Source organism: Pteropus medius, unplaced genomic scaffold, assembly GCF_902729225.1.
Source record: "Pteropus medius unplaced genomic scaffold, Ma_sr-lr_union100, whole genome shotgun sequence".
In the NCBI taxonomy this organism is placed as follows: domain Eukaryota; kingdom Metazoa; phylum Chordata; class Mammalia; order Chiroptera; family Pteropodidae; genus Pteropus; species Pteropus medius.
The window spans coordinates 39,164-52,228 of record NW_024353909.1 but is presented as its reverse complement, the minus strand read 5'-3'; the positions used below and the strand labels follow the sequence as shown (position 1 = coordinate 52,228).

General features: G+C 37.4%; 1 protein-coding gene across 5 annotated transcripts in view; it reads right to left on the bottom strand.

Annotated features, from left to right (window-relative positions):
- Positions 1 to 13,065, bottom strand: part of CTCF (CCCTC-binding factor) — a 41,267-nt gene that overhangs the window by 8,160 nt on the left and 20,042 nt on the right. For all 5 annotated transcript variants that reach the window (XM_039851974.1, XM_039851973.1, XM_039851972.1 and 2 more), the window contains 5 exons: positions 8,647 to 9,436; positions 8,131 to 8,301; positions 5,843 to 5,976; positions 3,518 to 3,638; positions 2,807 to 2,956 (listed from right to left, as the gene is read on the bottom strand). In XM_039851974.1, coding sequence (XP_039707908.1) covers positions 2,807 to 2,956; positions 3,518 to 3,638; positions 5,843 to 5,976; positions 8,131 to 8,301; positions 8,647 to 9,427 — 1,357 coding nt within the window. In that variant the 5' untranslated portion in view covers positions 9,428 to 9,436. The remainder of the gene's footprint in view (positions 1 to 2,806; positions 2,957 to 3,517; positions 3,639 to 5,842; positions 5,977 to 8,130; positions 8,302 to 8,646; positions 9,437 to 13,065) is intronic.

Genomic DNA, 13,065 nt, shown 5'->3' with positions numbered 1-13,065 from the left:
ATAAGAAGGCCAACAGGATGTAGGGCCACAGAAGCCTAGGGAAGGAAGTACTTTAAGGAGAAGGGTGCAGTCCATTATGAGGACTGGTGCTAAGAGATCAAGGGAGATGGCAAGTGGAATGTTTCCTATGGTCAACCATGTGGGGTCATCAGTGATCTTAGCAATAGTCACTTTACAGAGTAGTGGGGTAAAAACTAGATGGGAGGAAAATTCGGAGCTCAGAAAAAGAGGACGTGAGGGATATAACTATTCATGAGGGTTAATTGGGAAGGAGGTAAGAGTTAAATCTAGAAGGGGAAGGCTTTTTTCAAGACAGGAGAGACATAAGCATGTTTAGAATTGAGGGGAAAGATCAAGGAGTAAGAACGTGAAGACAGAGGTAATGTTAGGCAATACTAATGTCCCATGTAAAGACTGCCAAGAAGACAGGAGAGTGGGATCAAGGCAAAGGCAAGGTGACAGGCCACAGATGAGAAGAATGACACCAACTCTCTAGCAGCAGATAGGGAAAAAGAGGATGAATGTGGACATAGGTAGGTTTATAGGTTTGATAACAAGATTATCTGGAGTTTTAACCTGCTACTTTATTTTCTTAAGTAGGAAAAGAGGTCACTTACTGAGACCAGAAGGGCAGAGAGAAAAGGAGAGGCAGAGGTTTAAAAAAGTAAGAGTGATTTCCTAAATCTGTCATGGTGCCTCCCACAAAGCAGGTACCCAAACATTTGTGGAATGAATGAACAAACTCACTGAGAATGGGAGCACACCTGACAAGGACAAATAGTTGGACTGCCCAGGAACAATAAGAGCCCAGCTGCATTTGTATCGTGAATTTATGGCGCTAACAATCTGATTCAATCAAGGTGATATCACAGCAAACTCAAGGAGGGCCAATTCTGGGGAACAGAAATGAGGTAAGGGAAAGGATGGCTCACTTTTTACTCACTACACATGTTCATTATACAATGGCCTTTTATACACACACATATATTTTAAATAATTTTTAGGCCTTAACTTTCCCCCTCTGGTCCTCTGATAGAGAGACCTAATAGTAAAAAATTTTCTTTCATATGTTTTTATTAAATAATTGTAATAGTCCTATAAAGAAGGCTCAAAGCAGTATTTGGAGGTTAACCTTGACTCTAATTTTTTTTTTTTTAATTTATTATTTATGCCTACAGCACCTGGACTTCCTAGGTGGTCTCCCATTCAAGTACTAACCAGACCTGACCAAGCTTAGCTTCCGAGATCAGACATCGGTCTTATTCAGGGTGGCACGGCTGCAGACCATGGACCATGGCTCCACTGTGGTGCGAACCCAGGACCTTCTGCATGTAAAACAGACGTGCTAACCGCTACACTACGGAACCACGTCCAATCTTGACTCTAGTAGGTAGGTCTCCAAAACCCATGATTTCCTGTGTTACAAAGTGATGGAATTTAATTACTACATATTAGAGTGAAATCGGGCCTGCTTTAAAGATGGTACACAAACTCTTTGGGACTGGTTTTGGGAGATTACTATTTGCCAGCTCCTAGGTAATTAAGTGCTTCATAAAGAGTTCATTACGCAGGGACTAGGAGGTATCATGCAAATATAAAACAATCATGGTGCTTATTTGCATTATAAAAGTAAATTAATTTTTTAAAAATTGAATAATCCAGACAGTGGCCTGATAGCTCACACGCATTGCCATGAGATATTATACAGCAGAGTAAGATGAACACGTGACCAATGGGTCTTATATGGAGACCGAAGTCCTCTGCTTCAAACTCAGTTTCATCTGAAAAAATGTATGTCAGTCTACATTTTGCTCAATATAGTCATATTACCATAAAAAGTTTTAAGACACTAGCAAAATTGTATAACTTCACTCGAAACCTTCTGAGTAAAACCAATGCTGTAGAAAGACAAGTGATATTTATGCTATGACTTGGTATGTTCCTGGTATAACCTGGGTACTTATATATTTCCCCAGTGTAAGAAACAACTCAAGAGGACTCAAGCCTAGCTTTGCTACTCATAAGCTGTGCTTCGTAGCTTTTGTCAAGATACCTGCCTGAGCCTCGGGTTCATCATCTATAAAGCTAGACTACATATGACTTGTTATGAAGCTCAAATGAGTAAAAAGTAGAACTACCATTTGATAGCCCTGAGGCAATTTATAAAGTAAAAGGCAATATGTAAAGTACAGCAATTTATCTAAATGTCAAAATGTTTGTAAGAATAATACTCAGAGAATATATTTTGGACAGATAACGGATTAAGGGAAATAAAAAAAAAAAATCTTTTAAATAAGAAAAAGGGAGAAATCTAAGTGACCATATGTTTAAGTATGGATTACACCAAAATTTCTACTGCTAAACTCTGCAGCTATATAAATTCTAGCTTAATTACGCACAGAAATGAAGTTCTCATTAAACCAGTAAAATAGTCCAATTACCTAGAGAAAGTACAAATGTTCTAAAAAGTTTTAAGTGGACTGACCTTAGTTTGAATTATACTATGTCATTTCCCTGTTTGGGGACTTCAACATTTTGGCTACTAATTAAAGGTATACTCTGTTGCCTCTCATTACAGTTCTCATTAATTTACAGATAAGCTATATTCAGGTAAGAATTTTGTAGCCTGGCTGCAGTTAAAGAAGAGATAGAAAAAAATAACAGCTAAGCAATGGCTTTTATGAGTGGCAGGCCATTCACACACACAAAATTATAAAAGTCAGAAAAAGAAGTTATTTATGATCTTCATACTTTCACAGATCCTTCAAAATATTTTTTCTCATTTGCTACTAGTAAATTTACTTACCCAAATCACTTTTTCGAGCTATGACAGTGTCACAGTGGGGACAGTGAAATTTGGCCACATTTTCTGTGTGCTTCTGTAAAATGTGCATCTTCATGGTACCACTCTGGGTAAACCGAGCATGACAAATATAACATTCATAAGGTTTTTCCCCTTAAAAGGAAATGAAGAATGAATAAATTAGATAAAGTGACTAAATACTATCATTTAATTGGAAGGTAACCGAGGTGGCAGATATGCAAAGCCACAGAGAATCAAGAGGTCTTACTCAGGAAAGCTGAGGCTCAGGCCCATTGCCTGGCTCATGCTTATCTTCAGAGATGGCAAACTGGTTCCAAACTGCTGCTGCCACCTCTGCTCTGCCCAGCTCTCTCACAGAACCATACACATTAGACAGTTTCTAGAGCAATGCTTACCTTGAGGGAGAGTGGACAAGATGACAGAAAGATCAACAGGTTTTTCTTTTACGAAAAGACAGTCAGGAAAACCGAACGAGCTGGGTTAGAGAGTCTACCCAGACTTCTAGCAGTAAAAACTTTCCATTTGCTAATGTATATTCGAATAATCAGAATATACGCCAGAGAAGCATTCATCAGTTACATACTTTCATGCCAGCTTCCATTCAGATAAGCAGTAGGGGCATAAGGTGGTTTACAGGGTCCCACAGGACCCAAAGAAACGCAGTTCATTGCTTCAACAAGAAGAAAGTCCTACCTGAATGGGTTCTCATGTGCCTTTTCAGCTTGTATGTGTCCCTGCTGGCATAACTGCACAAGCTGCACTGGAACGGACGCTCCCCAGTATGAGAGCGTATGTGACGTTTTAATTTGCTGACCTAAAACACAAAAGCAACCAAACCTCTTATACTTCAGTTAATAAAGACTGTGAGTGCTGTGGGTTAGGCACAAAAGCATAGCTTTTGGGCACTAAATTTCGTAATATAGAAAAAGTCTAAAAGATAGTATTTATTCCTCCTCATTATCTTTGTTTCTCAAACCCACATCATAATCCAAGAAAGTAAATAGACAGGGGCATACCTGAGTCAAGATTGGTCATCAATAACTGTTTAAGTTTGATGATGGGTACATGGGCATGTATTATATTATTCTATCTACTTCTCTGTTTAAATTTTCCCATAATAGTTATAATAATCTGTGCTTATTTGTGGATCAGTTTTCTTCTAAATTTTGAATCTGAATTAATAAGAACATGTTTTAAATTCCCTTGGTCTCTCTTCCCATTATCAGCACTTCCCAGATAGGCCAGGCTCCAGGGGCCTCTCATTTACCTTCCTCACTACTGACTATGCTTTTTGTCTCCTGTGGGTACCCTTCCAACAAAATAGTAACTTGATTCTAAGAAGGGTTTTGAACACCCACAATGTTTGATGTGAAAATTTAAAACAGCGTCCCAATTCTAACAATAAAAAACCCCTTGCACTCATTAAGTGCTGCAGAGCAAATTTTTACATACTGTTAAGTTGTTAAACAATGAAATGGTTCCAACAATACTACTGAATAATTCTTTCCAAGATTTGCCTACTTACCACACATTAAATTCCTATATGCACAAGGATCTATTGTATCCCAACAAGCAATTTATCACTGCTTCAATATTACACTGTCTTCATTTATGGTTTTATAACATCCAATAGCACGATTTCCTTATTCTTTTTTCAAAATTTTCTTAGCTAGTCATTCATATTTACTTTTCCAGTTGAAATTTAGAATCAACTTTTAACATCTCTTCATTTATTAATGTCGTTTGGAAAAGTTTGTAAAGTTTTCTTCATATATCACATATTTTCTGTTTTTGAGTTATCCCTAAATCATTTTATTGCTGTTAGAATCTAAACCTATTTCCTACTATTGATAATATAAAGTCACTGATTTCTGTGTATTTACCTTGTAGATGGCCACCCAATTGAACTCTTACTAAGTTTTTTAGCTGATACTCTTGAATATAATTGAATACTCTTAATATGTAAGCAAATATCTCTTCAAGAAAGTTTTGTTTTTTCCTTTTATAATTCATCTTGTTTTATTCTATTAGTTAGAATTTCCAATACAATGCTGAAATAATGACAGTAAGATAGATGTCTTATTCCAAATTTTAATGGGAATATTTCAAATGTTTCGGTTAATTAGAAGAGGTTTACTATAGGTTTCTGGTATATACTCTTTATAGTAAAGATATTTTCTTGTACTCTTAACTTGCTAGGACTTTAAACAGTAACTGAGTATTACATTTTATAGTTTTTCAATAATCTATAGAAATGACCATATGGTTTTACTTTAATCTCTCAATGTAGTATACACACCATTAATTTTCTAATGTTGAACTATCGTTGCATTTTAAATATACTCTATTAAGTAACCACCGTTTTAAAAAATATATTACTAAATGTGGTTTTAAAAATAATCTTACTTAGGGGGTGGCTCCATAGTGTAGTGGTTGGCACATGTGCTTTATATGCAGAAAGTCCTGGATTCGTGCCCCAGGTAGAGCCACGGACCATACCCCAGGTGCACCAGGCCCCGAGTGCACAACCCAAGCATGTGGGAGGAGACGCCCTGCCTTCAGAGATCCAGTTCTTAACATCCACAGGTCAAGGGTGGAGGGGGAGGGGGGGAGAATTAAAGAGGGGGAAAAAAATAACCTTATTTAGAATGTTTGCTTTCCTGTGAGAATCAGATACAATTTTCTTTTTGGTAGTATCCTTATCCAGTTTTGATAACAGGGTAGCCGCAAATACTAAAGATGATAAAATCCTTCATTTTTAAATGCTCTGGGTACAGGTATTTGTTTCTGTGAAGTTCGGGAGAACTTGCCTGTTAACGACACGTGAAATTAGTGCCCTTTTTTTAATGGGTAAATCTTTCATACTCATTATAGTTTCTTTTGGTGGTGGGGAGGGAGAGAGGGATTGTTAATAATCTAAGAAGATTTCCTATCCCATTTTAAGTCAGTTTGGGTAGTTTACTGCTTTATTAGAATCATGGTCTTAAGAGAGGAACCAACAAGGAACTGAACACTTACTTCTACACTGGCATAATCGCACATGGAACACTTAAATGGCTTCTCATGGGTGTGTTTGTAACGACGATGCCGCACCAATTCTCCACTAGTCACAAAGGCCATGTCACAGTCTGGGCACTTGTGAGGACGTGTACCTAAGAGGAGGAGGATATAACAGGAAGACAAGATCAAGGGCACAGTTAATGACAGAGTTTAATTGCTGCATGAAGATGGCCCCTGGTCATGTCATCAATCCTGTACTAGCCTGAGAGTAGCTCCAAAAGCTCCGAGAGGGCCTGGCTGACTTTACAACACTAACCCCAGAATATTAGAAACATGTGCTAAACATTTAGTTTCTCTTAATTACTCATTTGAGCCTGCCTTGAATACCAAAACCTTTTTACTCCTATTTTGTGAAGATTCTGGTCATTACTGATTAAAAGTTAATAGAAACACCATTCTTTTTCAACCCTTGCTAAAAAATATAGAACAGTTCTTAAATCTCAATGTTGTATCAAGTGTAAGTCACAGAATTAATAGTTATTTGACTTAAGATCCTTTTGTACAGCAAATCTTACTGTATTATGACTATACATATAGGGTCACTGGGTGGTCCATATTAACAGTAAAAAAAAAACAAAGAACAAACATAAGAGCTTGTTTTCTGTATAAATTTATTTTGATAAAGAATTCTAGAGATTTACCAGAGGCTTTAGAAAGTACTATTGCCTTTATATGACTTAAACGCATCACTGTCATACATCCATGTCTAAGTTCAATTTGCTTCTTTAGTACTACTGAGGATGTAGGAGTGAAGGAGAGAATTCTTGTCTACAAAAAACATATAGTTTAGTAGTATAGATACGTCAGTAAAACAACAGTTCACAAGAGAAGAAAAGCAGCACCAATTTCTCTTAGGACAAGGTAAGCTGAAAACTAAGAATCTCTCAATGTTTATGTAGTATTGTCTAGGGGAAATAAAAGAGGCCTGCTTTGGTAGACATAAGCATGGCAATTAGGAAAGAAGTAGACACTGCTGTGGGACAGAGATTTTCATTGGACTGTACCACATGACCACGTGTGTGTCCCTCTGCTCAAGTCCAGGCTCACCAAGTCACCCTTCAATTGCTACAGCATCCTAACATAGGTAAGGGCGTCCTCTAGAATGCAATATGACTACATCTAAAAAATGAAAAGGTGGATTCCTCACCATAATCTGATTTTCTGATAAGCATCTGACCCCTGATGATTTTGTTAGTATTTTGTCAGTACTTCCAAATCAGCTTTGAGTAACCAGACTAAACTTATTTTCAAAGCTGAGGACTAGACCATGAAACACAGTACCTACATCAAGGCACTCCCATCTTGGGAAGTCCTATCATAGGCCAGCTGCTTTTATCTAGTTACATGTTGCTTTTATAGTGTCTTCAAACTACCAAATATATCAAGTGCCTGAGTAGAAACTAGGAAGATGGTGAAAAGTGACTAAGTCACAACAGCAAAGAATATACTAAAACACAGATGCTTATAGGCCAACTCCCACTTGATCATGCTCACTGGACAACCAACACATCAAATGAAAAACAAGAGTCATCATATAAAATGAGGTGGAGAATCTAGATAGAGGAAAGCCATTCTGTATGAAGAAACATGTGAAAGAAGTTTCGTTATTAGCCCTTAGAGCCAGGGGCCAACACTGAAAGTGCAAAGAGGCCTAAAGAGAGCTCCAGTGTGCAGGGAGTGTCTCTCCACTTTAGTGCCCAAGACCGGGCCACAGCCAACATAAAGCTAGCACTAGAATATTAGTATGACCTTTACTATGTATGGAATGCAAATTAATAAATGAATTGCTAGAATGGTGCCTTAAACTTTCCATTCTGAGATTATAAATTACTTATCTTCCTTCAGGTGAAACAACCAGAAACCATGGTTTTTACAAAGGCAGGATTTCACTTTTATTTCTAATGTTTTTCATCATAGTGCCTGGCAATTGTTGCCTGGAAGTTTTTGTTGTTGTTAAAACCTTAGCAATACAACAGTGATACTTTTAGGAAATATGACAGGTTAATTACCATAGATAATCTTTTTCTGGATCACCATCCTTATATAATTGGGGTTATTTTCCAATAAATTTTCTTTACATTTGCTTATAACTAAGCCTATGTGCCTACGAGACATCAAGATTACAAAAAGGATACCATAAGATAGAACAAAAATCTTTCTTAACTTCCCACTGGAACCAACCTGATACTTAAAACCCACGTTTTAACCTTTGCTATACTATAGTCCCCAACATTCTTATCCAGCACCTGTGTGTGTATTAAGGTGATTCCTCAGGAGGGTAACTGTTCTGAATGCCCTGCCACAGAGATGGCACTTGTGTGGTCTCTCGTCAGTATGACTTTTCATGTGACGATCCAAATTTGAACGCCGTGGACAAGTATAACTGCAAAGCTCACACTGGAATGTCTTCTTTACACCTATATGCAAAATAAAACACTTACTTGTTGTAGGGTTAAAAGTGTTAAGATTAATCTTAATCTTAAGTTTCTACAAATATATTTTATTAGTCTTTTACAAATAAACTCAACCTAAATCACATTGTCACATTATTTCACGCCACTAATATATTTTCTTCTTTCTCTTCAGGACTTAAAAGGTACTCCATCTGGAAAAAATTCATTCAGACTGGCTAAAAAAGGTAGTACCCACATCATGATCTTTAAAAAAGAAATCTGTTTTAATATAAAATAATCTGCATATGCACTGTTATGTGCTTTATTCCAAATTGGTTTTATGAGAGTATAATGGATAAATCATTTTACCTTTCTTCTTAATTTTTGTTGGTTTTGGAGGCTTCATGTTACCAACCACTTTCTCTGCATTAACCTCCGACAGCAGACCCTCCTGCTGTTCTTCCTCAAAATCATAGACAGATACATCCACATCTTTGCCCTCTTCTGTGTAACGCAGTTTGCTTTTTTTGGTTTTCTTTGTTTTTTTGGCTGGTGGCTGATAGTCTGGGTCTTTTTGCCAACTAGGATCTTCCTGAGGCGGAAGTTCCCCTTGCTCTAGTGTCTCTACCTCTCCATTGGCCCCCACTTTCACCACTTGAAACCCTTCAGGCAAAGGTAAGGTGTGACATATCATAGGTTCACTTTCTGCAAGGCCCTCTTTAGACACTTCATTCTCATAAGCCCCCTGAAGTTCATCTACCGAAGTGGTAGCAACAGGTACAGTCACAGGAACAGGTACTTGAACAAGCTGAAGTTCTCCTATGTTTATGGGCTGTTCCTCCATATTTACAACTTGCAAGGTTATGATCTGGGTATCGTCCACAGCAGCCTCTGCTTCTGGAGCCACTGTACCCTCCATTACTTCAGTCTTCATCTGAAGAAGGGTAGGATCCAGCTGTTCCATCATTACCATCTGTACACTGCTATTGACATCCTGGACCACCTCACCCCCATCAGTCTGGTTCTGGGGTAGGTGGCAAGCGTCTTCTTCCTGGCCCCCTTCCCGGCGTCTCTGGTAAGTCTTTCTCTCCTTTCCTTTAATGAAAGTTTCAGACTCCTCCACAATGGCTTCAACCGCCTCACCTTCCATTTCCCCTTCCTTTATTAAGGGAGAACAAAGATTGTTATTTAAAATAAAGTTGTCTAAATGAAGATATATACATTTTCAAGCAAAAAAAAAAAAAATCCCTGATGAATTAGGCATCAATAGTTAATATTACAAAAAGACATAACAGATATTACATCTCCTGAAGGAAGAACAAAACATCACCTCTAAAGCAGTCTTGCCAAACAAAACAAAAAAATCTGAAACTAATATAGCCTCGATCCAACTACCAATTAACAGGAAACTGGTGACAGAGGATGTTAAATTACACTACAGGGATGAAATTAGTGAAATCCAGACTGAAGGAAACTGTGCAGTATATCACAAGGAGAAAAAATTGGAAGGAAAGAGGGAGAACCTGCAGATAAGTGGTTCTCAACTTGGGGTGGGTGTGTGACTAGCAGCCAGTGGCAGAGGCTAGAGATGTTACTAAACATCCCGTAATGCACAAGTCAGTCCTCCACAACAAAGTATTACTGGGTCCCCAAACGTCAATAGTGCTAAGGTTGAGAAATCCTGATATAGACAAAAGACACTTAAAAGATACAGCAATCAATCACGATGTATAGATCTTCTTTGGGTCCTGATTCAAACCAACAAATGATTAAATATATAACATAAGACAATCAGAGTCAATTCTGGATCTCTGATAATAAAGATTAACAAAACCAGTTTAAATGCTATACATTTCTTATAATTTTGTATAAAAACACTTACTGAGGCACTCGCTATTTCTACCTAAATTATAACTTAGAAAATATATTGTCATAGTTGTTTTTTTCACTTTTGCTTGTAGCTACCAAACAACACCATCTCCTGCGTCATACCATGAACTTGATATTTGTTATCTCTCTCCTCTATAAAGCCATGAGTTCCTTGAGGACAGGAACCATGTATAGCAAGTAGTTTTAACTCTTTCTTTAGCACTGTGATCAAGTTGGTAAGTACTCAATAAATACTAACTGAATATATAATAAACAGAAAAAAAAAAATCAGTCAATTTATATAGTTTCTGGCTCTTAAGTCTTGTGAGTACTACGAGTACCCAGATACTTAAGTGTAAGATAGTCTGAAAAATTATCTAATTGATAGCAATAATATGAGTTAACAAAAACTGCAAGGATATACAAGGCTAATTCAAAATTAAAATTTAAAGTGTTTTGTATTCTTGCCCTAGTCTCAAACAAAGCTTTTGCTACTTAAGCGGCATGTTTCTCCAGTTCTCTGGGCACCTTAACATTGTACCCATGCTAAGAGTCAGAGTAGGTTCTTAGTCCAAGAACACCTGAAAGGCAGCACAAAGACCACAGAGGGTGGGCAAGGCCTGGTCCTGCATTAGAGTTACTGTCTAACAAAGAAGAAAATAGGTATAATGGCTTAAGGTAAAAGCTAGATTTGGAGAGCCCTACCTAATCAGGAGTGAGATCAAGATGCTTCATAAATGTGTATTTAAATGAAACCCTGAAACATGGGTGGCAGGATACTGAGAGGCAGAGTGATGTGTATTTTGCAGGGAAGGGGTTGTACCCTTACATAGAATAAATATGAGGGAACTGATTATGAGAAAGAACAAAAGCTGGCTTAAAGCGTAGGACAGAGAAAAGGGTAAAAAGAGATAGGAGAAAGATGTGTTGGTTGTGGCCACTGTTTGGATGGTCTTATCTGACAAAATAGGAAGACTATACTGGTTGGCACTGGGAAACTGCATACTGCTTTCTGGGCAGGGGAAATTAAGATTTACTATATTCACAAAGAATAGTGCTTGATTTCCACAACAAAGTGTGTCTCTTTATCTGTAAAAGGGAGAGATGCATGATACATGTAATACCCCTCTGGCTTTCAAGGCCCCTCATTATCTAACTTCAGATAACCTATTCGAATTTATGACTTGTTGCTCTTTAGCCATTACTTTTCTCTGAATGTGTCTGCTGATAAAATAACCACACTATTTTGCATTTACATTTTTCTCAAAATGATCCATTTCCCCAGCTGGCTTGTGAAGTCACTGAGGGCAAAAGCCAGGCTTGAAGCAACCTACATTTCTGGACAGATTCAGCAAACCCCACCATCTGCACGGAAAAAAATCAAGGCTGATGGAAAACCTCGTGGGTTGCTGGACTGTCAGTCTGATTTGTTCTGCTATTACCCTCTTTCATTAATCCCTTGTTCTCAACAACCAAGAGGGAAATACTACAATGCTCAAGCAAAGGCCTCTTACTAGAAGTTTCATTAACATTAGGTCAAATATAACAAAATGCTACTGTACAAGGTGAGGGTCCAGGAACATTAAGAGTGCTTTATAATTTGACTATAAATAAAAAATGTCTGATCATTGATGTGCTACCATTTTTATTACAAGATTTTTTATATTTCTGATAATGAAAGACTACTTTAGGCATGATTCTAACTCTAATTACTTTTATGTAAGCAATACTGTTCACATGGATTATTCTTGGAGTAGGAATGCTCTACACTAGCACTATCCAACAGAAATATATATGGAAGTCACATGTGTAATTTAAAATTTTCTAGTAGCCATATTGAAAAAGTCAAAAGAAACAGGTGAAATTTTAGTTATCTATTTTATTTAACCCAATATGTCCAAATTATTATCATTTCAAAATATAACCAATATAAAAAGTTAGTGAGATAGTTTAATAGTCTTTTTCATTATAAGCCTTTGAAATCTGGTATATATTTTATACTTTATAACACGCCTCAATTTGAACTAGTCACACTGTAGGTCCTCAACAGTCACATGTGGCTGGCTAGGGGCTACCATACTGGACAGCACAGATTTATACTTCTGTTGCTCAAAGTACGGTCTGAGAACCAGGAGCACTGGCATAAACTTGGAACTTGTTAGAAACACAGAAACTTTAGGCCCCCCACATGACCCATAGTTCCATTTACTAGATCCCGAAGTTGAGTTTATGTATCCAAGAAGTACTACTTTGTACTATTACTCTTCACATATTAAAAAAAAAAAAAGTTTTCCAGAACACAAAGGTCTCAAAATTAGTATCCCAGCAAAGATCCAACTCCAAATGTTGGAGTGAGGGAACAAAGAAAAAGCCCCATCCACCCATCCACCTTGTGACATTCTTGGGAAAAGTAACAAAGGACAAAGAACAAAAATTCACAAGCTGTAAATGCTAATGCTGGCTCTGCCAGAAAATCACTACCTAATCCCCAGGCTATTTAGATACATTCTCTGTAATAAAATTTGTGGAGAAAAAAACAGGTAATCTCTGAGCTACGTGGGGTTGTACAGCATACAACAATTTGGAACACAGAAAAATCCATCTTGTCCATCTTGAGAACTTAAAATTGCTTGTAAATAACCAAGTCCAACCAAAAAGAGGTCAGGAAATTATAAGCCGGGTAGAAAAGAATTAGTACAAAGAAGTATAAATTGAAACCAATAGTGTTGCCAGGGAGTTGAACTGAAAGAGTATTCTCTCTCACTGTGAACACATGGCATAAGGTCCATGAACATCTACATCTCCTCAGGGTCTTAGAGCAGTAGCTTCTATTTTTATAAAGAAAAATTAGACACAAAGTAAGCGAGCCATCTCTTTCTTCCATGCACTCCTTAGAAATCTCACTGCATTCCCTCAAGC